Genomic DNA, 25,213 nt, shown 5'->3' with positions numbered 1-25,213 from the left:
TAGAATTCCTGGCTTCTGCTCCTGTGTTTGGACTCATGCCATCTCTCAAAGAAATCCTTGATTCCTCCTAATGCTGCATACCTTTCCTTGTCTGTTAAATGTAGCATTCGAAAAGTAGCTGGTACTCAATTCTCTCTGTCTGTCCTATTGAAACTAATGAATGCCTGCAGGCAGGCATAAGGTATCGTTACCTTTGACAGCCAGTATGTTTTATGTTTTAAATTATGTGTTGGGCAGAATTTTTGGATACTAATTTGATATAATGAGATGCGCTTCTAATATCAACCGTAGTACGGGAAGGCCTTGCAGCCAACCTACTCTTTATTTAAAATTATTCCATTTCAGATGTCCTAATGAGTGCTGTGAGTTGTGTAATTCTTTCATAATTTTCCTCCATTCCCAGAAGGGAACTATGAGCTGGAGTTTTTTCTATTTTTGTTTTGGTCTATTTCAAATTAGGGTAAGCATAAAATAAAGATCTAGGGGAAGATTTTTGTGAAACAGTTGCTATTGTGAGAATGGCAGTTAAGAAAAAAACATTGTAGTCTAGAAATGTTTGTGTTAAGGCAATTCTCAATGCCTGTGCGGTTTGCCATTATCTTATAAATATCTTGACTCTGACTTTACAGTGCTGTTTATTGAATTTAATAAAGCAAATGTAATAATGCTGCTTGTGCTTTAATGCACAATCTCAATTGGGTTGACCAGAAGATAAATAGGAACAGGAATGATAGTGCGTTCCTACAGATTGTTTTTAATAAGCATGTTATTTAGTTGATCAGCCCGGTACTGTAATGCCTCCTATCCTGCTCAACCAGACAAATTTATTAATGTCCCCCCCCCTATTTCTCAGGGAACATTGATTCCCTGCAGACATATCTCTATTAAACCTCTAGAAAGTCACAACTTCCAAATTAGATTAAGTAGCAGGAATGGTACTAGAAGAATCAAAGAAAATTGAGTGTGTTATTGAATTCATGCCACATTGTCTGAGGAAGGGATGGGAGTTATGCGTAGTGGTAACTTTTGTCTTTACTGTACTAACAAAGCTGTGGGCATTGCTGTCAAACCTAATTGTCTGCAGTGCATCAGGATGAAATGAATCTTTTATCTCAACTCATACCTAGTGAGATTGTACAAGTGAGAAGTAGATTTCTGAAGGAAGCTTTACAATTGATCAAAATGATTTACCATTATTTGCTGTACACAACTCAATCCTAAAAAACCTAGTGACAAAAATTTTAAAGAAGCACCTGCCTATGAATTGGAAGCAGACTTGCTTGTCATGCTAACAGTTGCAAAACGCAGATATTAATTTTAAAGCTGCCAATTTCTCATTTTGATCTGACATATTAAAAAGCATATAATTAATGGTTGACATTAGTAATTAACATTAACTTTATGGTGCTTAATATGCCATCATTCATCCATCAAATAACTGGTATGCATAATGTCTTTGCATAAAGGTTTTAATTGCTCAAAATGATCCTTCAGTTCTCAGACTCTACGGTTTAAAGCAACTGTAAATGCGGTTTAAAAAGATGAGAATTTTTCATTTATTGTACGTAAATATTGTTTTTGTTTCTCCCTAGGAGCGTGCACGAACGTGTAAGCCAGGGACCTCAACTGGGAAACACAGCCCCAGATACACAGCTTCCATTAGTGGCTAAAGAGCACCACCTTGCTGTCGCCAGTGCTCTCTGGAGAAATTTCTTTCCCTACTTGAAGAGCCAGAGAATGTCACAGACGCCGCCTTCCCCACAGCTTGCTGATACAGCTGCAGGTTAGCCCTGACCCTGCCTGTGACCTGCTGGATGTGGTGCTATTCTCTGGGTCACAAACTTTCAAGGAGTTTGTACTTTGGGATGTTTCTCCTTCCATGTAGTAACTTAGATGTGTATAAATGAAAAAAGTAGAATCTGTGCTAAATGTTTTTACAGAAGGAAGTATTGTAGTGTTGAATTCCTTAATAGGGTGCAAACACATTGAGAATGCCAAAGGGGTTTGAAGCTATACAAACGTGACTTTTTTCACTACTAGTCACAGGTTATAATCAACATGCAAGTGTTGTACAATATAAATAAGGATACTGTTTTTCACTATATTCAGAATTTACTTGTTTTTGTAGAAGTTAATTTGTGTTGAACTATTCATAATGGTTGAGATTCAAACTAAATTTTCTAAAATATTTCTCATTTGAAAGCGATTTTTAAAAGGTTGCTTACTTGACTGTTGCTTTTTGACAAACCCTTATGTTTGTGGTCATAAAACTATTTCATGATTCATTCTAATTATTTGTCTTGCTTTACACTGAAGGCTTTTAATCTTGAAGTACAGCATTCCATATGTTTGTGAACTCCACATGCAACAAGTCAGCTTGGCAGTGAATAGAGAGATATCCCAGTTTGATCTTTCACATCAGTAGCTAACACAGCATTCTGCAGTTACAATGAAATCTTGTATTCAGTTAACTAAAATTCAGAAGAGTGAAACATAAAATATTTTTTCCCATCATGATATGAATTAGATAAAGTTACAAGCTCAGGAGGACTGAGCTGGTAATAGAAAAGCTAAAAGACCCCTTCATTTGAAGCAGCTCTGTGGTAGTTAGGAGGCAGCATTAATGAAAGAGGCAGTGTGCAACAGTAGTGGTCTCACACTGCTGAAACATGTGTGAGAAACAGCAATACAAATCAAAAGAGAAGGTTGTTAATGTCAAAACTTTCATTCATTTCCTACAGTGACAAAGATTTTTTTCTATTTTATATTAGCACAGTGAAATAGCAAGAGCAGCAAGCTATTATAAACTCCTCTGAGAAGGAGGGGAGTGCAGTTGTGACCTGCTTTGTAGAGATGTGTTAGGTAGCACTATGGAGACAGGCAAACCTTTCCCATGCTGTTTGAGCTTCTTGCCTTAAGGTTGCAGCCCAGAGGAGAGAGAGAGCAGCTGTCACAGCTCTCCTGCTCCCCCTGCCAGGCAAACAGCCTGGGCCTCACAGCACTGTTCTGCCTCCCATTTCTCCCCAGCCTCTCTTATGGCTGATGCTGCAGAAACGAGGTGATAATCTGGAAGAAGGCTGGCACAAATTGTTTCCTCACCTAAGGGAGAGTGGGGACTCTGTATGACCTTATTGTTTATTCTGAGGCACATAAAAAAATGGGAAGTCCTTCAGGGCTTTAGGTAGTCTGTCCCTGTACTGTTAATTAAAATTATTTTATTGTTGTTTCTGAAAACTAGCCTTTTCTGTCTAATTTAAAGTCAGTTTGTCAATGCATGCAGGTTTATATTTATTTGAATTGGAGAATTTGGAAACAAATGAGCCCCTTTTTCATTGCCCTCCGAAGTCAGTTTTCCTGACTTATTTGATGTTTCTCATTTCCTGTAACCCAATAACTGTTCAGCATTTAAGATTACATCTAATTTCTGAGGTTTTATGTACTTGTCATTTGCAGTATTAATAATGCATTATATTTTTTATTCTGGTACTGTTGGATACAGAATCTGCGGTAGACTTTACAGAAACAGCAAAAGGTTATGCTTCATTAACAAAATTCTGCACAAAGTACTGCCCCACTTTCTAGATCTGCAGCAGTTATATAGAGATCCTTTGCAAGAGTAGGTTTTTCTGTACTGCTTTATTTATACGGTAACTTTTGATACATGAAAGTCTTCTAAAAATAGAGAGGTACCAGCTTTTACTGAGTGAATTCTTTCCAGATACAATTTTTCACTGTGAGAAGTGTGTAAAAACAGCAAAACAAATAAATAAAACGCAGCCCTGTAAAGCACAGTAATACTTAAGCGTACAGGGCAGATATAGTGGATGGCGGTAAGAAAAGGAAGTCAAGAAGATGAAAAAGCGGGTTTTAAGACATTGCAGAGGTGGTAAAACTATGCCTTCAGGATTTATAAACTGTGGTTTTGTGAATCTATTTAAAATTGCATGTGTTAGGATCCATTTTTCCTCCTTTGCCACCCATGTGTCTTGATGATTTACAAACTGCTTGGGATAGAGACTACATTTTTAACGTGGATACAAACAATCACTGTTAGAACAGTTGCCCAGTTTTAATTGAGATTTCTGGTACTTGCAGAATGCACATTAGTAATTGTAATTAATTTTCAGTACTCTTTGTGGAACAGGGATTATACTGAGAAATTATTAAAATGGTGCCATGTTTTTCTGTCTTTAAAAACAGGTTTTACTCTCTTAGCTTTGGATATACCCAGCAAAGCCCTGTCAGATCTGCAGCCACAGCCTGTTCTGTCAATGATGCGGCTGTTTGGATGGGATGACATGGTGTGGCCTCAGCTGGTGTCAAGATATTTAAGTCATCTAATTGAAAACAGGTGAAAAGTTGTGACTATTTGTTCTTCCAGTACCTTTTCATCCTTCATTAAGCTTGAGGAAAATTTTGCTTCAGACTGTAATGTTTCATTAAAATAGTCAGTATTCTTTGCATCTTCTCAAAAAGGATCAGCTAGTACAGATTTCCCAGGACAATCCAGTCAAATTTTTATATACCTGAGAAATTTTATTTTCACTAAGTGAGCCTCTGTGAACCTAAGATGGATGGGTGGTGGTTGTTTTTGTTGTGTGCTTTTTTTTTTGCCTGCCTTGCCCGCTTCTGAATTAGGTTTTGGAAGCAGGGGAGGTGAGAAATGAGAGAGAAAGAGGGAATATTTCTGTGTTGGACTGTATTTGAAAGTGAAAAATGTTGCACATTTTTAGGGTACATAGTGTACTAAGGACAGTAACTGTAAATCAGGATATGGTAAAGATTATTTAAGTGTGATTGACAAAGATGAGGCTATGGCTTTCTTGCAGGGAGGTGTTGGAAAAGGTTGAATTTAGTTCCTTATGTATCAATTTGGAGCTTGGGAAAGGAGTGTTCAGTCCTCTGCTGTATTTCTCTTTTATGATTTTTATAGGGTGAGTTTCATTCGAGGTTGCAGATACCTAGCATGTGCTGAATGAAATAAGAGTTAGTCATACAAATTCCTTTTATAATTTGAATTTTGTAATTTTGAATTTTGTAATTTTGAATTTTGTTGCTCTTTGGGTGAGATCAAGAAAAAAATTTTGACTCCTAAACTTGAATTTTGGTATTATTTAGGTCTTAAGGTTAATTACCAATTCTCTTCACTGAGGTAGGTGTTTGAAAGCAATTACTTAAGTATTTGTCACAATATTCATTAAGCACCTGACCTATTGTTAACAATGTATACATAGATACATTGTTATCCTGGCTCAGCTTCCTTGTGAAAGGACAGTGTATACCTAAGGTAAGATATTTTTAGTAGAATATAGAGTTATCACTGTTGTCTTGAAAGCACTTTTTTGTAGCATGATTCATGTACTTATTTGCCTTATGCAGTTTTATAGCAAAAGTTATCAAAGTGTCTAAGTGCTAGGGTCTTATGACTTCATGGTTACTGTGCTCTGATAATTTTCCCATCAAACATTCTCAGCTAAAAAGTAAAATGATTTTTTTTTATTCCAATCCTGTTATACCCTGCAAGCTCTGGCAACATACGCATGAGCTTTGGAATTTCTTCTGCAGTAGAGCCTAAACCTTCCTCTCCAGATCCATGTTGTGTAGTGCATGACAGCGTTATAGCCTGTCCAAACTAACTTTGAGCACGGGAATAAGCTCACTGTTTTAAAAGGACCATCTGCCATGCTTCCAGCAGTTAGTTATTGTTCCTTCCTTTCTAAGGATTAGGAGCATATTCCTTTCCAGTTCTAGGAAGATGCCTAAGTAGCCCACCTACCAGCAAGCAAGAGAAACAAGAGTGAGACTACAACAGAAACAGCCTTTGGGACCAAGTAGACTAGCTGTGTACATCAAGATTGCACGAGTCTGAACTTCTTCACATGATACTGCAAGTAGCATTAAGTCCACAGGCAATCTATTTGTTCTCTTTTGGTTCTGGAATTCAGTGTTAATTTTTTATTTCATTTGGTCTCCTTACTTATTTTGTCAATAGTACTTCAGCAGGGATGTTAAGGACAGAATATACACAACAGATATCACTGGTTTTAAATAAATGAAGCAGAAAAATCCTTCAACTTCATTAATGTTGTTTAGTGTGAAGTAGAATCCAGTTTGGTTTACATCTGGACCTTTGTTGACATTCTCTTGTAAGCATGAGTAAAAAATCAGTGGAAAATGGGTAGATTTACATGTACACATATCAAGAAAGAGTACATGCATTTGTACTTGAGGAAGTCTCTCAAATAAGGTGTAACTATCTTCAAGAAATATCCCTGACCTGAAGCACACATATACCTCATTTGATAGTAATTGGGAACAAAGTGCAGCACACACCTGCTGTCTTTTAGCAAGGAGTTTCTCCAGAATTAATGATGCATGCTTGATATGCTTGGGAAAAATGACTGCAGCAGATACTCATGGTGGTGAGATGAATAAAACTTCGGGAATACAGAGCAGTAGAGTACAGGGACTGCATTGAGTGACTCCAGTCTGACACCTGACTGGTAGAATGGTAACAAGTGTTTGAAAGTATATGTAGCATGTTTATGTGGGAATGGAATACCTGTGTGTGTCTACATACCTAAATGAATATGTCTGTAAGTACTGCCAAGTACAGCAGTTTCCTTTCTCATCTCCAAGGTGCTCTTTTATGTTTCCATTTCGGATCTATTTTGAACGTGGCATATCTTTATTTGCTAAAGAAGACCTTTTCTTCTCCATCTTATTGTAGTTAGAACTAAGCAGACTTCAGAGTAGCATGGGACACCTGGGCTGGCGTTGTATGAAAGGCTGGAGCAACATGAGCAGTGTCAATATGAAGTTCTAGGTTGATTCAGATAAGCTATCTCCAGCATTGTACATTGTCAGTTTAGATAATACAGTCAAATCATCCATTGTTACAGTAAGGCATTTCCCATTGTGTGCATTTTCCTCCCTCTGGTTTTTTTTTTGTAGCCAAAACATATATACATGAGTATATATGCATCTGCAGCCAAATGAGACACTCTGTCACCTTTCTGCCTACTTTTATTAGATCTGTGTACCTTTTTTCTTTCTCTTCCACCTACGCAGTTCACTGTGTGAAGCTTTTTCTAGCATGGGCTATACATCCTACGAAGCTTTGACAGTACGTTCATGGTTTCGCTGTGTTTTACAAATGTTCCTCGATCAACCAAGTGGCGCCTTGGCCAAGACAGATGCTGAGAGAACAGTTGGTAAGTGCTCACATTTCCCTCGTGTTTGCAGTAACGGGGCTATATTGCAAAGCTGGCAAACATTTTCAGCTAATTACAAAATGTATTTTTGTTTGTGTTCCTTTACTTTTACCTAATTACAAAATGTGTTTCTTTACACTGCTTGTGCTATTTATTGATAGTTTGCCTGCTCTGCATATGACAAATTTATCACAAACAAAGATAAAAGGGCTTGTTTCCTTGGAAGCAAGGAATAAAAACTTGCTCCCAAGGAGACAAGTTATTTTTCCCCCATGGAGAAACTGCTCTAAAAAAATTGAAAATCTGAAGTAAATAGTCAGAAATCATGCTGTGAATGGCCTAAAAGGAAAAAAAAAAGGGAGGGGTGGGGGAATCTAGCACAATTAATTCTTCCCTTTTTTTACACTGGATACTTTGCTTTCTTAGAGCAATACTTCATCCCTTCTTCTAAAACCACTGCATTTCTCATTATCTATAGAACATGTCTTCCAGTCACTATTTCACATACACATTTTGCAGATTTCGGAAAAAAAAAAAAAAAAGCCATCAGCTTGTTTAGCCATACTTAAAACTCTTTATTCTCTTATAAATTATATCAGAAAAATAACTGGCTTGGAATTATTTTATTTGTCTGGAGAGATGTAGTTGATTGCCAAATACTTGTGTTTTAGGTATTCTAAAATAATGCTTCACATCATGATTTTGGGACTAAATTAAATCTAAAAGCATAACTGTACACTGTATTTACTGATGTACTCTCTTGTAATTATCAGGAAAAGCCTACATGGAGCAGCTGACAGAAATTACAAGACTGATTTTTAAACTCTCTGAAGTAGAAAACATTCTTTTGAAGGCTAATATTGGACAGTCAGTTTTCAAGCAAGACCCGAAAAATTCTCTTGTCCAGTTCATTAAGGTACTGTACATCTACCCTGTGTTAGTTTCATAGGACAATTTCAGTGAAAAGAGACTATTTATCAGATTTAGAGTGCTGAAAAAGAAATTACTCACAAAAGTCTCATGAGAGACTGATTTATATTTATTTCAATGTTTTTGATTTCTCAGGCTGTTGGTAGAACTTACAGTGGTCTTCAGACACTCCCTGAGAAATCTGCCATGGTAGCAAAGACTCTGGAGTATTTGGGTGATGTGTTAAAGTACGTAAAACCCTATCTGAAGGCAAAAGGACCTCCAGAAGGTCTGCAGCTTACATACTGGATCATAGGTAATTATTTTACACCTCTTACCTTTTAGGAAGTAGTTTTAAAGAATAAGTAAAATAAATTTATAGTACTTCTTTCCCCTCTATACTATCCAGACATATATGTGCTCTATCATATTTAATGTTTGAGAAAGGAAAGTCACCAAGATGCTACAGTTAGATTTTTTTTTCCAGATTTTCTCTAGATCCTGATGTCTAACTTCCTTGTGCTTCTTGTTTATGAGGTTTTTTTAATTACCCCTGCAAATCAGTATTTTTCAAAAGTAAGATGATTTGTATCATTCATTACTGAAAACTACCTGTTCTACCTAAACAAACTCAGAAACAGTGACAAGAACTGGTTTCTGGCTCTTTAGCTGCAGTGAGGATTGTCATAAGACATAGCAGTTCCTGAAGTTACAGCAATTTATACCCACAGTGGATCTGCTCTTCCCAGAGAGGGTCATGAGATCTTTTTGTATAAGGTCTCTTCTTATTTCCTTCCTCTGCCCACTCATTTTAAACAGAAGTGATGAGCTCTGAGTTCTTCCTGTAGAACATACAAGTAGGCGTACACCCTTCTGAAAGAATTCCAAGTTTTGAGCCATGTGGATTGAGACAACATGGAGCTTTGGTGTTAGGTATCCAGGCTATGGGGCATAGCCTGACTCACCAAAGAAAACACTGTACTAGTTGCTTATTTGGATGGGTTTTTTCAGTCACTCTGTAGTTAAGGTGGAAGTGGAAGTGCTGCCAAGGAGTCATAGAATTCAGCAAACTGTAGGCAGATTTTTTTAGGGCCAATGTGGAGGGGTGAGGTAGAGTTTAAAACTATGGTTTTAGGGAGTTTAGGAAAAGGTTTTTCAGGTGGCAGGGGGAATTGGGCACTGTAACAGGCTCTCCAGGGAAGTGGTCACAGCACCAGCCTGACAGAGTTCAAAAAGTGTTTGGACAGTGCTCTCAGGCACATGGTGTGACTTTTGGTGGGTGTCCTGTGCAGGGCTGGGAATTGGACTTGGTGATCCTTATGGGTCCTTTTCATCTGAGGATATTCTGTGATAAGCAGTATTATGACAGGCTATATGGTATGTAGTGGAGTTATGTCAGTGGCCACATTGGCTTAGGTATGTACTTCACTTCTTTTTTGGAACTGCTTCTTTGACAAGCACTCTGTATTTTACTAAAATACAATTCTAGCATTTATTCATTAAGCGAACCACTGATAGGGTAGAGTGCTTTAATTACCAATGAATGTGCCAGTCTGACCCACTTACCTTTAAAAACAGAGTAAACCTTACGTATCTTAAAACAGAGATAATGATTTCATGCACACTGTTTACATCATGATTCTAAGTAGCACATGGAAAGCATGAGCAAGATGCAGGAGGTGCACCAAATGTACTGGAACTATAGTTTTTAAAAATACTTAATTTTTATATTGTGAGATCAGCATACTTTGATACACAGGATGTATATAAAATTAAACATTTTTAAATACCCAGATGTGAGTTGGAGCCTTGGAAAGTAATTTTAGATTGGTGTTTTCCTTTTTAGATTGGTATTGTCCTTTTTGTTCTTTGCAGTGGGAAACTATTAATCTTCAGTCATGCTGTTGTGTGCAAGAAAATGTCCTTTCTTTTTTTTTAAGAAAACATAAAGAAGGTTTAAAAGAAAAAAAATATTCAAGTGTATTTCGATTACTGCTTCACATTCTGTGGGCTTGTTGAATTATAAGGACAAAGCACAAAACTTAACAAATCTAAACACCTCCTGTCTGTAGTCAGATTGTGTCTTGTACTGTCCCATACATCACAGCAGTGATAATAGAAGGAGTACTTTGAGCTGGAATGACCATGTTTCTTTCAAAGCAGGAAGCTTAGACAACATTATTAGAAGTATTGTTAGGTGATCGTTCTCTTTCTCTATGATTGATCATTGTGTTTTCTTTCACTCCACAAGATTAATGTTGTTTTGCGTTGTTTTTAGAGATGATAATGAATGACTTTTATAGATTAATAATATCTTGTAACAGCCTACTTCTGATTTTCCATTATTTTCAAAGTCTTAAACATGTTTCCTCAGGATATTCCTGTATTTTCAACCCAGAAAACTTCTTCTTGCTTCTAATAAAATGTAAAGTTGAAAATGCCTACATACAATCTTGTTTTATTTAATGTGGTTTGTGTATTAACACTTCTGAGTATGGAGTTAGTTTTTCAAGAAAAATTGCACCTCGCCTGCAATATAGATGTTTTTCAAAGTTTTTTACAAAGGGGTATTTACACACCAACACCTTTTTACATTTTTTTTTTAAAAGTCAAAAGAACAATCTTAAAACTGGCTCAAAGCTGAGCAAGCAATACATTATTGTGCTGAAAACAAGAAAGATGTTCTCTGAGGCTCTCAGTTTGTGAACTGAGAGCCCACAAAGACCTGGCAAGACTTAATGGAGCTGGCTGCCCCTCGTTCTTCTTAATCTTCTGAAATTAAATGTAGTTTGAAGGGTATTTAATGTTTTACTAACATTAAATTGCTGTGTGAGTAGTTGCTGATGTGATGTTGCCACAGTGGTGTTAGACAAATGTAAAGGGAAGGCAAAGGCAGCATTTCTCTGCAAAAGGGATGAATGTGCACAGCAAGGTAAATGTTTAAGTGCACATGTGCTGATTGCAGTAGGGTTATGGATCAAGTTTAATTAAGTTTTCTGCAGGGATCTAAGACTCATCCTATCTTTAGCATTGCTGTACTTTTCCTAAAGCATCTTCACTTGCCTAAAAACTTCTGACTGTGTTGTGTTGAATCAATATAGTATTTTATTTTGATGAACTGTAAATGGACTTTCGAGTTGTTTTGACTGGGATTTTTTAACAGGATGCCATGGAATGAGTACATAGGAGTGAGACAATTCAGTTGTTTTTGCTACACTCAGATTATCTAATTTAACATAATTGCTTCTTAAGGCTTTCTTAATTTTTTTTTTCCTAACTGTAAATTGGTTTGGGATTTTTTGAATTTTTTTCAACAGGATGTCTGGTAAAGTTCTGTGCACCAATACTGGCTACTTCCAAGGCACAGCAACTCCTGTTTCGCATTGTGGATTGCTTGCTGCTGCCACACTCTGTGCTCCAGCAGGACAAGGAGCTGCCTGTGGCTTTGCTGTCTGCCATTGAGGAAAGCCTGCCTCTTTATCTCCAGGTAAATATCCCAGCTCTAATATCAGCACACAAATGAATCTTCAGGAAAGTATTAATATTGCAGGGGATGTTTTCTTTTTCCCTAGTTGGAACAAGCATTGACTGAATTTACTGAAGCAGTAAGAGAAGTATTTTTCTTCTTATAGAAGTGAAAGGAAAATTGCCACCCATTTGGCTTTCCTCATTGCAGGCAGGTATTCTGTGGTACACTCTAGAGCTTCTGGTCTCATCACTGCATATGGAAAGCCTTTAGCCAACCTGCTGGTTACACTGGTCTCCAGTGTGACAGATTTCTCAAACAGTGCATCAAGTAATTATAATATGGAGTGAGAAAATTGTTAAGATGACAGAACAAATATTTTAAATCATCCTTGACTTGGCTAACTGTAGATAGCTATAAATGAGATATCCCTTTTTTTGGTTGCTCTTAGGAACAAAATGAAATCCTTGGTGTATTATGCCACTGATTTGTCTTAATACTTGGAAAATATGTTTTGCTAAATCAGATTCCTGCTGCTTATTGATTGCATGACTGAAGCCTTCTTCCCTATTATTCGTCCTACTCTTCATTCAGTTACCCTATCACTCTTGAAACTCTGTAAGGCTTGTTGATGCTGTAGAAAGAGACTAATTTCTGTTGGTGAGAAAGAGAAAAGAATGTATTTTTAAATAAACAAGTTGACATGTTTTCCTTGTAAATCTTTGTCTTTTTTGCTTACCATTTTCCCTTCTCTCTTAGTCTTCATTTTGACTGCAGTCTTAATGCTTTGCAGGATTGTATTGTGAAACAATTCAGTGGTGACATTGTAAACATCACTTAAATTTATTAGTTTCAGAAGCAGTTCACTGTGATCGAAGGCGTGTCATATGGAAATGAATATGGTTATGCAATGCTCTGCACAGTATGTTTTGCTTTATTGCTCTGTAGGTATTTTCAGAAGCTGTGTACATGTAGGGCCATCTGGACAATGGTATTAGCATGGACTGTGAGTGTCTGTTTGCTAATTTGGTATTTCAATTGTAGAGCCAGTTTCTCTGGAGCCTGCATAGGCAAATGTAGTCTTCAGCCGAAACCACTTGAGTTGGTTTTCAAGTCTTGAATGTTGTGTACCCTTGTTTCCTGTTTTATTTGCCAGATTCTGACTTCCAGACCTCACTTTCATACCCTTCATAACTGCTGCATTGTCCATGTGCTTTCCAGCTATGCTAGATGATCTTGTGTGACAAAATATTTTAGACAAGCACTGCTTCTAGAAAACAAGTAATTGTTTAATTTGATAAACACTTTTGGGGAGAAAAGAGGAGAAGTCATGAGTTATTTTTCCTGATTCAATATGAGCTTTTGTATTTTATTAATAGCTTGTAATTACAAGGTTCCAATATTTTAAATGTTTCAAAATGCTTCATTTATTCAAAAATACTTCCTTCTCTTTCCTGTGGAAAAGTGGGAAAAGTCCAATTTAGAATCAACTCAAAACAAAAATATTTCATGATCAGTTTAAAAACAACAACAAAAAAATAACTCTTCTGAGATCATTTGAGATTGAATGGATTCTAGGCACTCTCTGACATCCCAAGTTATTGTTTCACAGTTGGCTTAAAGCTACATTCATTCCCTTTTACCGCCATCCACATTCCCATTTAATTTGCTTTAATGATTCTGTGAACAGCAATTTGTGATTTGAATCAAATAGTAACTAGCCTCACAAAACAAAACCCAAAACCCCAAGTGGGCGTATCAGAAAAGTGGTAAAACAGTGTGTGGAAGGGAAGGTGGAGAATTCTTTGGGAATAACCACACCTTGACTAACCTCCTTTTGGGTAGCTGCCCTGTGCCTGGTGCTCATTTGTGGAGGTAGAGCACTGGTATTTTAGTGCAAGAGCCTTAATTTACCCTAATGTTAGACAAGCATTGTTCTGTAGATCTGTCCCTGTTCATACTCCAGCTTACAACTTAATCCTTTCACAGTTACATGAAAGTAAAGACACAGGAGTTTGGAGACCTTGAAAAGCATCTTCCTACACATGCGAGTTCTTTATTCAGAGTCAAACTATAAAAGCCCTTGAGTGGAATTTCTACTCAGCAGCCTTTCCTTTTTATTTTTTTTTTCTTTTGTCTTCTAAAAAGTTTCAGGCTCCATCGTTTTTTCTTCTTCAGTTCCTACAGTGTAGGCTTTTCCTGTTTTGCTCAAAAAGCTGCTGCGGATCTCGGAAAACATTTTAGTTTTGCTAGCAATGACCTGAAAAAACTTCCCTCTTTCCAGAGTTTTTAACAGCTAATCTTAACGTGGTTTACTTGATCTTTTTTGTGGGTTTTAAAGGGGTTTGAAGTCACTCCTAGTAGCAGTTTACTTTACATATCCACTGATGCAACAATTCTATGAAATCCTCTAGAATTCCTGAATATTTTCATCTTTTAGGACAACATGCAAAGCTCTCTCTCTTCAGGTAATGGAGTTTATTACTACACATTTTATCAGAACCAATGGCTGTATTTCACCGTCCTTCAGCACCCCAAACCTTCAAATTTGTTTAATATTACACAAGCACACATAACTGTCAAAGGCAGTAATTAAGACTGGATGCTGCATTTCTCTCTCCTCAGTTCAGACTGACTGTGTTTACTTGTTATGTTTGTGCTTATGTAGAACTCTGGGCTAGAACCCTGCCTTTTGACAGTTTTTGGGCAGCTGGTCTGCTCTCTACAGGGAGCTTATCAAGACTTTTTTGCAAACTCAGTCACTGCCTTGTTAAAATAGCTTAGCTCTAGTGACTTTTAAACTATTTTTTGGGATTTTTATCTTGCCTAAAGGGTTACTGTCTGGGTACTATTTCTTTCACTGCACATGTGTTTTGATAATACTTTATGACCTAAGAAAGATTTTTATTGAGATATAAAAATTGCCCTCAGAATTGTTTGAATGACTGACTTTGGAAAGTAAATCAGGAAGAATGTGAATGAACAGCCATTTTACAATTGTATGGGACTGTTCCTCATTATGAGATAGATAGATAGATAGATAGGTGTGTAAAATTTAACCATAGGTATTTCACTACTGCAAAAAGAAGTTTAGTTGATTTGTGTGGTAGTGCATTGCTAAAACCTATCATAGGAAGTTTCAGACCAATATTGCTCTTGATGGATTTCTTGGAGAATGGTTTGGAGGAATTTTAGTATACATTTACCAGTAATATGGGAAAAGACTGAAGCAGTGTAAGAAACTTGTTTTGGAGAAGAAATATTAGTTTAAATCTATCTTGCAGAATACAGTGTGGGTGCATGGAATAAGGACTGTATATATAAGGACAGGGAAGGTAAGATACCCTGCTTGATTTATCAGTGTTAATTCTGTCCAAATACAGAAGATTTGTTGATTTCTGTCTAAATACTGAGAATGGCAAAAGAGCTTCATTCTGTGCTTGCCCCATGCATTTCCCAGTGATTTTAATGGCCCTGTGCAGGCTCAGCATTTGTCAGAGATCAGACCTTAAAAGCCCTCCCATGAGCCACATCTGTGGTCCGGTATTTGAGCAAGCTTATTAGTACATTTTGTGAATTATAATATGTATTTAATAGGAATTGTACAGCATTAATTGGTGGACAGCAGATTTATTCCAACAGCGGGACTTACAGTGTAAGTCATCATTAGGTAGCTTGGCATTTCTGCAGTGAATAGTTCCAGTAATCCACACTAATCGGTTCTTTGCTCTCCACAGGTGATTTACAGATATACAGATAAATCAGAAGAGGCAGCTCTGGCCACAAAAGGTTCCTGCAGTGAACACACACAGGAATCCGTTGCCTTTCTGCTGAAATGAAGAGCAGATGATGTCATGCTTCTCTGCTCCCCTTAAAATGTCTTTTTTTTTTCTTTTTTTTTTAAATCTTAACCTCAGAAGATGGTTGAGGAGCATAGTTAAAGAAAAGAAAGCAACCCTATCAACCCTTTAAAGTCCATCTGCTTTGTAGGGATTGTCCTGGGGGTCTGATGGGATTGATTTCAATTCTCTGGTCCAGAATTGCAGTCCAGTTCACATGTGTTTCTTTTTTCTCTAATTTGAATGATAGCTTCCTTCATCTTGCTTAATTACTGGTGGGATTTAAAAGAAGACATTTCTGTGAGATTACCTTGCAATCACATCCTTGGCCAGCACTACCTAAGATGTTTTGCCATTGTAGCTCGAGATTTGCACCTGCTGTGCAGTGTTGGTAATTCATGCCTTGTGCCACTTGGGATAGGGTGTTGTCAGACCTTATGGAGGTCTGTTGGTGTCTGCACTATGTAAAGAAAATGAGGAGTCCAAAATAAAGAACACAGTTTTGACCTGAAGTCAGTAGGTCTTTTGTCCAAGAGAGAAATCCAAGTTCTTTTCTAATTTTTTTGGGATGCAGTTTCCAAATCAATATATTTCAGCCCAAAAAAACAAAAATGCTTTTATGAAGGATCAGGCTAGGCTTGTTGGTTCACTTTGAAATGAAATTATTAGACCTGCAAAAATTAGTCAGCATTCCCTCAGATATCTAAATTCTAATATTCTTTTTGTTTTATTGCAACCATTTAATAAGTCTAGGATCATTCTTAAAAACAGTAACTCTTACTAGTTAATAACTGATGTCTTCTTGATACTGTGTATCATTTGTTGATCCTCAGTTGGAATAACTGTCTCCTTTTAGCAACTGTCATTGTTAGTTCTTCAGAGGTGCTGCCTTCATGTATTCCTGCAGGTAGCCTCTAAGGTTGTGATGTTCTTTGTGTCCCTTTTATTCAATAAATTAATACACTTTGTCATGGATGTCTGGGTTCTTTTAGTGTTAAAACACTAAGGCCAGTTTTGGTATTTGGATTATGGGTTATGGAATACATTCCGTCTTTTTGTATGAGCTTTACTACAGAAAGCACAGGCAACTCTTCTTTATGCCTACTGCAGTATCTTACTGAAAACATCAAACACTTAAGTTTACACACTAAATAGTCTATAATCTCTAATAGTCTCTGAGTCTGCTACTTGCCAAGAAGCAGCAGACTTCCTTTTTTAAGAATTCTGATACAGCAGCAGCAGGTTTTTCCTGCAATAATATACTCATTGTACACTAAAGGAGGGGAAAATCTGAAGTTTTACTCAAAGCCTCAGTTCAGAAAGTGTGGTTTTTATCATTGAGACTTGCCACAATTCTCAAGGAACCCTAAAAGTATGGGAGGTAAAACCCTTAAGCGAAGTCTGCATTTAAGAGAGCCACCAAGTCTTCAGGCACCACATTTCTTGAAATCTCATGTTTCCTGTGGAACCAGAAGTGGGAACTCAGCATTTCAAGACCCTCAGCTATGCCTCAGCCTGCTTTTTTATTTTTATTTTATTTTATTAATTTTTTTCCCTGAATGTTCTGTCATGTTCACACAGACAGATATAGATGAAAATGTTTTTGGGGAGTCAAAAAATGGGGTTTTTTTGACTTCTATACAAAAAGCAGCAGAAATACACTTTTTCCATAGCTGAGGAACAAAACGAGCTTGGCTTGATCTGTTCATTCCTATATTAGGGGCATTAGTTTACCTCAGCAACCATAAATATTCAGACAGATACTCCTCCTATCAAAACTGGAGTCTGGATTGCAATGCTAATGGAAATTTGAAGTACTGTTGAAATTGCTGTCTAGGGAGCTCTGTGCTTGACCTTGTTTTACACCATTATTCTTGTTGGACAAAACTATTGTGAAAACTGAGTTCTCAAGAGGCTTCTGTTTGTGCTGCTGACTGTGACCCTTGAGATAGGAGATCACGGGACCTTTTTATTTTTTTCTTAGTGATTTGTTCTTCTTGCTCTCAGTAATTGGAGGAGGGGGAAGGAAACAAGATCTTAACTTTCTCTTATGGGAACCCATTCCAGTAAGAATGCTACTCTTTTTTTCAGGGATAGACCAGATATATATGTTCTATAACTACAGGTAGAGTTCAGATAAGCACTTTCTGGGCAAGTATTTTCATTATAGATTTTTCTCTGGATCAATATAGCTTATATTGGATAAATCACAGCAGTTTTAGCCTTATCTTAAACAGAGTTTAAAACCTCCTCTAAATCCCTTATAAATGGTGCCTAATTTACCCTAATTTGTTCCTACTATGAGCAAATCATTTCTTGTTGGAGCTCAATTCTAAGTGCTCATTTTTCTGCTGTATCATTTATACAATAATTTCAAAAAATTCACACAGTCCTTTATGAGTAGATGAGGTATTTATTCTTTCTGTCCCATCTTAAATCTTACCTGATTAACATACTTTGTTAGATCATGTGCAGGATTTAAAACAGAAATGAGAAGCTTTTGGGCACAGAAGCTTTTTCAGGTCTGAAATGCCACAATTTTATTTTGGATTTGAAGGGGAGCTTGCATGTCCCAAAGCTTATCTTCCAATGTATTAGTGTAGTGAAAGATTTTTCTCTCCTTTGCAAGCCTTGCCTGCCTCTGTCTTCATTTGCAGATCATCATGTCTGCAGCAAATCAGCAGTGCTTGTTTGTCAGGCATAGTTACTGTGTGCAGCAGTTTACACAGCATGCAGTGAGTGTTTAGCATACAGTTGTTAAAGATTTATTCAACTGTATTGGTAAAAATTATTTAATTCCTCACTTTCTAAAATTTTCTTCTACAGGGCCTGTCCTTCATATGTTGTCAGTCCCAAACACAGGGTGCCTATTTAAATCAACTTCTTGGGAGCATCATTCGCCATTATTTTGGACGATTCCTGCCTTCCTCCCCGACTGTGGCCAGTGCCGGGCAGCATCCTCTGCTCACTGCTTTGGGCAGCTCCATCACAGCCCCCCAGCTGCTCCGTCTGCGCAAAACCACCTGGCATGTCATAAGGTAAGGACCAGTGGGGTATAAAACATCACTTACTCAGGTTTCAGATTCAGATTTCACAAATAACTCATGAGCTCAGGCCTCTGCTTTCCTCTCAGCTCATGGTGTGGCTCTTGGAAGAGCCTGGGAGTTGCTGGGCAGGGAGCAAAGGGAGGACAGTGTTTATGCAGCAGGAGAGTGAAATTGGAATGATTTGTGAGAGAGTAATTAAGGATAAAAGTCCTAGGCCACAACAAAAAGTATTGCTGGAGGTCACGTGAAATGCAAGTCCTTTTCTAGAAAAATTATGCTCCAATAGACATCATCATGTGTGTGTCTCAGGCTGTATTTAGGGGTACAGAGTTGTAGTGCTTAGAGCTGCCACAGTTACCTGTGCATGGGGGACCTTGTTGCTCTCTAAGTGTCAGAGCTTACACAGGTGTGCCAGCTGCCCAGGGGACATGGAAAACTGGGGGTGTGGGAACAGGAAGACAAGCAAGGAGACAGTATTTGTTCACTGTGCTGTCACCACTCACATGATGTCAACAGCAATCTCTGTTCCTGCTGCTGAGAGGCTGACACTTGTTTTATGTACTGCAGGATAGCGAACAATCTGTACTGTTTCTCCATGCTGGGAAAGGATTTCAACCCCCTCAAATACAGGCCTATATCCACCGTAATTGGATCTTTATTTGTTAAAAGAGTGGGTACACATGTTGATCAGAATAAGAATGTCACTGTTGATCTTAGGTAAATATGATAGGCAATCCTGAAAGTAAAGCCTGTATTATCACCTATTAAGGGAGTCAGTTAAGATTTTGCAGTCTTAGTTCTGACATGTTTTTGGATACCCAAACTTTGTCATCTCATTAAAATAATTTTTGAATGTGTGCATGTATACGTGAACATGGGGATTGAGAGTGGACTGTTCTGAAGGTGTAATGGCACTTGGTGATTTTTAAGATGTGAAACATTCCTTAGTGGTCTGGGAAGAATGTGTTAGAACTGAGCAGCACTCTGGTTTGCCAATGCTGGGTGGTCCTGAGGCAGTCATGGAGTCTGTACACAAACAGGTGCAGTTTGTTTGCCTCTTTGCTGTATGAAAGCAGTGAATGTATTACTGCTGCAGAGGGGAAAGAGAACCACACCATCAGGATTGTACTATCTGGCTCAGAGAGCTGTTGTAGTAGAAGAACACACAAAAAAATTGTGGGAAATTTTCAGAGTAATTAATGAGACAGAAGATTTCAGAGTTGCTAATATTAAAGTAAGACAGACCACATGATACAAGAACTGTGAGTGTCACAGCTTTCAATTGCCAAGTCACACCAGTGCTCTGGAGCAGTGCGATGAAGTCACATTTAATTTAAAAGTTGTAGAAGCACTCTTGAGTTTTTAATAAGGATGCTGGTTTTTAATTGACGCATTGCTCAGCCAACATATGTGCCTTGTTTGAGTAGATAACAGTACCTAATATTTAATAACTTAAAATGTTTTTTTGAAGGTTCTGGGAGTGCTCTTGCTGACTGATAAATAAATGCTGTGTTCTCTTTCACCTTCAAAACTTACTGTCTTCAGATTCCATTAATTTGTGGTGCCAAACCAACAGTAGTTCATATTCTTGTTTTCTTTTGTGGAAAATGAACAAATCAATATGTTAAAAATTGGAACACTCCATGTGTGTGATGTTGAAATTTGCTCTTGTCGCAGATTGACAGGTCACCTTTTATCCTCGTGCCAGATTTTATATTGGAGATGTTTGTGTCAATTCTGACAGAACAAAATCAGTCATTGGCTGTCCTGTTACAACATACTGTTTACAAAAATTAAATAACAGTACCAGTGTAACAGCAGAGCTGTTACAACAAGTATGATTGTGAGTTTGCAAAAGCACATAAAGCTAAATAATGTTATTAATTAACAGTTGTATTATGCATGTTGGTTTAGGATTTTAGAATCTTGATTCCCTCATGAATTCAATTATATTATGAAGCTCCCTTTGTATTTAGCTTTTAATAGTCACACTTGGGTTTTTATCTGTAATTATGATGGCTTTTATTTCTCACTCCTTTCTGAACAGAAGAGTCAGAAGATATCACTGTCCTCTGACAAACTGGGAGTCATTGCTACGACTAAGATAAATAGAAGCCATTATTTAAGCCTAGATAAAGATAGAAATCTATGTAATAGGCCTCCTGCTGAAATATCACAGTTATTTTAAGGTATACAGTGCTTGCATTACGTGAAAAAAAAAAACCCAAATCATAGACTTTGTTCTGGCTTGCTTTGTCTTCCCAGGGAAAACTACCTGCAGTTCAAAGGGCATGCTCCACCTCCTCGCTTGGCCTCTGTTCTTGCTTTCATTCTTGAAGTACTTCAGAGAAGCCAGAGCACTGAACTGTGTGACATAGACTTGGTTCTCCCAGCTGTGTTGAAGTGCTTGGTACTGGTTAATGAGCTGCAAGGTGAGCTGTTTGTTTGCTTTAAGTATATCTCTCCACGCCTGCAAGATTTCTGCACTGCTGAGCATCTTTAATCCCAGTATTTAAGACTCTCAGATGAGGTGAATAAAACAATCTGTCTGGCTAAACTGGATGAGGCTTTTTTTTTTTTTTTTCATTAACTGGTCTGGGACTTCTGCCTCTCAGGCAGGGAAGTCCTGCCTCATTTAACTCTCTAATGAACTAATCAACTTCTCAGGAATCTGAAGGCCTTTCCTTTTTTCCCCATCCTTCCCATGTAATCTCCTCCATTAGCAATTGTGGAACTTTTCTACCCCCTAAAGTTTTGAGACCAAATAAGACTAGTGTATGTTCTCCCCATAGAGGCATTATAAATGGATTAAAAGTAGCATGTTGCTCTCTGAAGGTATCTTTGAGCCTTCTTTCTTCTTTTAGCATGCCTTGTTTTGTAGCAAGAACATCTTGATTTTTAGCTACTTAAGGAATGAAGCACTCTTTTCACCCCACCATTGTATAATGAATGTACTTGAGTTCAGAATTTCCATTTCTTGCTGCTAGAGAGGCATTAAGCAAAATTTGGATTCACCTCTGACTTCTCCTGGGAATTTTCTCTTATAAAGTACTGTTTGATTCTGGTCTATAATACTTTCAGGGACAAGATGTGCTTAGAAAATTGGCTCAGTCATCACCAATTTTTTTCCCCTTTTTGCCATCACAGCCATATCTGCTAAAAGCTGAGTACCCACCTTGCAATGTGCCAGGCAATGAGCTGGCACATTGGAGCTGGAAGTCTTGTGTTGGTGTAGCCACCAGCTCCCTGCCTGCCTGGACAGGGCTCTGCCACACCCTTCTGGAAAAGTCCTTGCAGCCCAGTTCCACCTTTATAAAGGAAGAGATGTATCTTGCAACTTGGGTATTTTTTGGAAACAATTATTGAGAAAATAGTGGGGGAGGTTGTTGAGTTTTTTAGTTTGGTTTTTTTTTTCCTTAAAAAGCAGTTAGGGTACATTTCAGAACAATCTCTACCACTGAAATTATGGAGTATATCCACACAGCTTTGAGCAGGATATAATGCTGTGACTACCTTTCTTTTGAATCAAATAGGAATGCTTAAAGAATATAAACAGAACTTATATTTAAATAAAACCTCTATTTCCTCTAAATGTGTATCTCTTGGCTTTAACTTAAAAAAAAACATTGTGTATTTAAAAATCTGTTTAAAGGATACTGGTGGTGAAAATAAGACTTTTGCACAAACCCATGACTCATTCTGTTCTTTATAGCCAATCTGAGTGCTCTCACAATCATTTCACTTGCAACAAAGAAAGATTAAACCTTTTTTTTTCTCATTTAAAAATTTTTGTCTTCATGAAAGACATACTCCAGATGGTCAGTTCAAGAGCTCTATGTGAATCTTGTGATTTTTCTTTTGCAGTTAAAAAAATATCTACAGACATTGTACAGTACATGATAGAAGGCTGCCAAAGAGGGTCAGGAGGAGAACATGCCACCCAGCTGACTTCTGTATTTAGGTAACCAGAAAATATGCCAACTGGCAGCAAAGCTGCTGGAAGCCAATTGACAGCAAACATGTTTTCTTAAAATAACTAATTATCCTAACATGCTGCATTGTTGTTGTTTATGGTATTTTAGTAATGGTACTTTTGGCACTGGATTTGAATTGAGCTTTGTCAAAAAGCCAGAGCAGAAAAACAGAAATGACAGGCATACCTGCTTCCTCATGAATGAGGCACTATTTTGATAGGCATATAGTTTTTCCTGAGATGGGAAAAACTCCTTGGAAAAACTCCTTGGGAATGCTGATGGTGCTGTGAAAGATGTGTGTGCCTAATCTGAAGTGCAGCTAATATTCATATAAAAAGCTTAGCTTTTTTTTATTTGATTTTTTGACAATATAATAGATTATTATAATGTAAATTATCCTTATTTCATAGCTCTGCAAAATGAATCCTCTATCTTGCATGGCTGCAGTAGAAGAGCTGCATGACCTGGCACTCAAAAGACATTCTGCAAAGCTTAAGCACTGCTGCTGTATTGGGCTAGGTCTAGGTGAAAGCCTTGAGAGAGACTCACTGAAAAAAGAATGGATGTTTGTGGGAATGCTAGTCTATATGTGATACATCAATTTCATTGGATGTGTCATCCTTAGGGTGCTAAGCATGTAATCTGTGAGCCTTCAGGTCCTCAGGATGGCAAATGGATGTGCTTCCATCTAATTATCTGCCCTATCTAAGATCCAGGGGAGCGTTTTAAGAAATGCCAACATTGTTCTGCAAATTTGAATCAAAACTCTTGTTTTGTTAGTCTTTTTATTATTATTATTATTTATTAAATAAGAAATATATGGTTTAGTTTTGCATTCACACACATTATGAACAAGGCAGTCCTGGTGAAACAGCAGCAGAATCTGACAAATTACTTGAAAATAAATGTGTGGAATTTTTAGCATTAGGGTTCAAAACCACCCTTTGTTTAGAGAAAGTTTTCCAGGTAGAGTATTCCAGTGTTAGAATATGAAAATTGCTATGCAGCCAGACTGTTTGTTCTGATTAGACTCTACAGTTGTTGTTGGTATGTTCTCTGCATCTAGTTTTGACCTGCATTAAATGCCCCTGTATCCCCCTCAGGCAGTTTATCCAGGACTACACTGCTGTCTATGATCACCGGGTTTTCAGCATCCTGGAAACAGTGGCAGTCTTGGATCAGACTTTAGTTACCAGCCTGATTCCCACAATCACACAGTCTCTGAAGGATTCTGAGCACAAACAAGGCCTTGGAAGAAATGCTGCACAGAGGTTTGATTTTCATTTAATATTATTTTTTGCAATGAATAAGAGAGGTTTATTCTGTTGAAAGAAGGCAGTGTTAAGACAGCAACACAGACACTCAAAAATGAGTGATTTTTAAGTGTTTTCAGCCAGAAATCTCCTTTAACTCAAGCCTTTCATAGTTTTAAGCCATCTATATTTGCTAAATATTTCCAGAGATGTTTTGATACTAGGATCCACAGACCAGAGTAGAATTTTTGTGAAGCCAGGTTGTCTCTACAATGTATATTGCAAAACAGAATTAGGAATGCCTTACCCAAAGAATTTTCCTGTTAGTCCCTGTTTTAGAGGACTTTATGGGTCATCTGTGAAATTATACTGTAATCAAGTATGGCCTGAGATGCTTGGAAAATAAATACCCCAACTTAATATCAAGAGCTGTCTAATAATCTAAACTTAGAAGAGTTGTGGGTGTCCAGATAGGTTGGCTCCAATAGGCACAGCAGGCTCATGCTTCCTCTGTTTGCCCCCCAAGAACTCAGGACAGAAATATTTGACATGTGAATCCATCTGGCCTTAGGAGAAAATGGCACAGGAGGGGAGCAGCTCTGCAGGGATGGTGGTGTCTGGGTGCAGATGCAGAACTGACCTTTCAGCATCTATGCAAGTACTGCTACAAAACTCCAGGAAGCTCTGCCTCATGTGGCACCTGAGCCAAAAGGGCTCCTCCTGTTAGTGCTGCTCACTGGCAGGCTGCCCATGACTCTCCTGTGGTCTGAGGGAATCCTGGGACTACTCAAAGGGGAGAATCCACTCATGCCTCACACTGGGGAACTTTTGAGCTGTGTGTCGGCAGGGCCTGGGCTATAAGAAATCCAAAAGACAAGAGTTGTGCAAAAATAACTCGTGAGACAATGAAGGGTACTCACAGGGTAGTCATCTATAATTTAATGAAAAATGTATTTAATTCATTTGTAATTACATTACTCACTTTTTACTATTCACTACCAACAACTGCATTTGCTTTTATTTAAGAGAATGTGCCCAGGATCAGCCTGATTTACCATTATATGAAGGATTTTCACATGACCTGCTTTTCATTCTTTGATAATGTGTTTCATAGCTAAAATTTCTGCTTGTTTTTCTTTTGTTGAATACTGTTAATATTGTAACATTCATCCCATTATCTACAAAATGCTGAAAGCATGCAGGTTGTTCGAGCTTCCTGAAATACATGTTTGGAGATTACTGAAGAGCTACATTTTCTTTATGCTCATCACTTAAACCATATGTGTTATCTAATCTGTTGCCGATGTTTTCTATTAGTAATTTGTATTTAGAATGTGCTCCATTACCCAGCAGACTAAGGTGATCCATGAGCATTTTATTGTAAAAACACTATTTTCTCTCTTCAAGAACACCTGATTTTTCTCTCTTTGGTCCTAGACTCTAAATAACATGATATTAATATATTCAGTGCAATTACTGTAGACATTAAAGTGCAAATCCATATCTGTAAA

General features: G+C 37.6%; 1 protein-coding gene across 4 annotated transcripts in view; it reads left to right on the top strand.

Annotated features, from left to right (window-relative positions):
• Positions 1-25,213, top strand: part of MMS22L (MMS22 like, DNA repair protein) — a 90,097-nt gene that overhangs the window by 62,001 nt on the left and 2,883 nt on the right. For 2 of the 4 annotated variants that reach the window (XM_064412748.1, XM_064412747.1), the window contains 10 exons: positions 1,593-1,783; positions 4,201-4,351; positions 7,072-7,214; positions 7,988-8,130; positions 8,280-8,439; positions 11,441-11,610; positions 18,255-18,466; positions 20,741-20,907; positions 22,340-22,436; positions 23,553-23,720. In XM_064412748.1, coding sequence (XP_064268818.1) covers positions 1,593-1,783; positions 4,201-4,351; positions 7,072-7,214; positions 7,988-8,130; positions 8,280-8,439; positions 11,441-11,610; positions 18,255-18,466; positions 20,741-20,907; positions 22,340-22,436; positions 23,553-23,720 — 1,602 coding nt within the window. Of the gene's footprint in view, positions 1-1,592; positions 1,784-4,200; positions 4,352-7,071; positions 7,215-7,987; positions 8,131-8,279; positions 8,440-11,440; positions 11,611-11,695; positions 12,228-15,326; positions 18,231-18,254; positions 18,467-20,740; positions 20,908-22,339; positions 22,437-23,552; positions 23,721-25,213 lie in introns of those variants that run through there. The other 2 variants (XM_064412749.1, XM_064412750.1) reach the window with 2 other exon arrangements.

This window comes from Passer domesticus, chromosome 3, assembly GCF_036417665.1.
Source record: "Passer domesticus isolate bPasDom1 chromosome 3, bPasDom1.hap1, whole genome shotgun sequence".
NCBI lineage: Eukaryota > Metazoa > Chordata > Aves > Passeriformes > Passeridae > Passer > Passer domesticus.
Note: the sequence above shows the minus strand (reverse complement) of the source record. Positions and strands in the feature narration are given on the sequence as shown.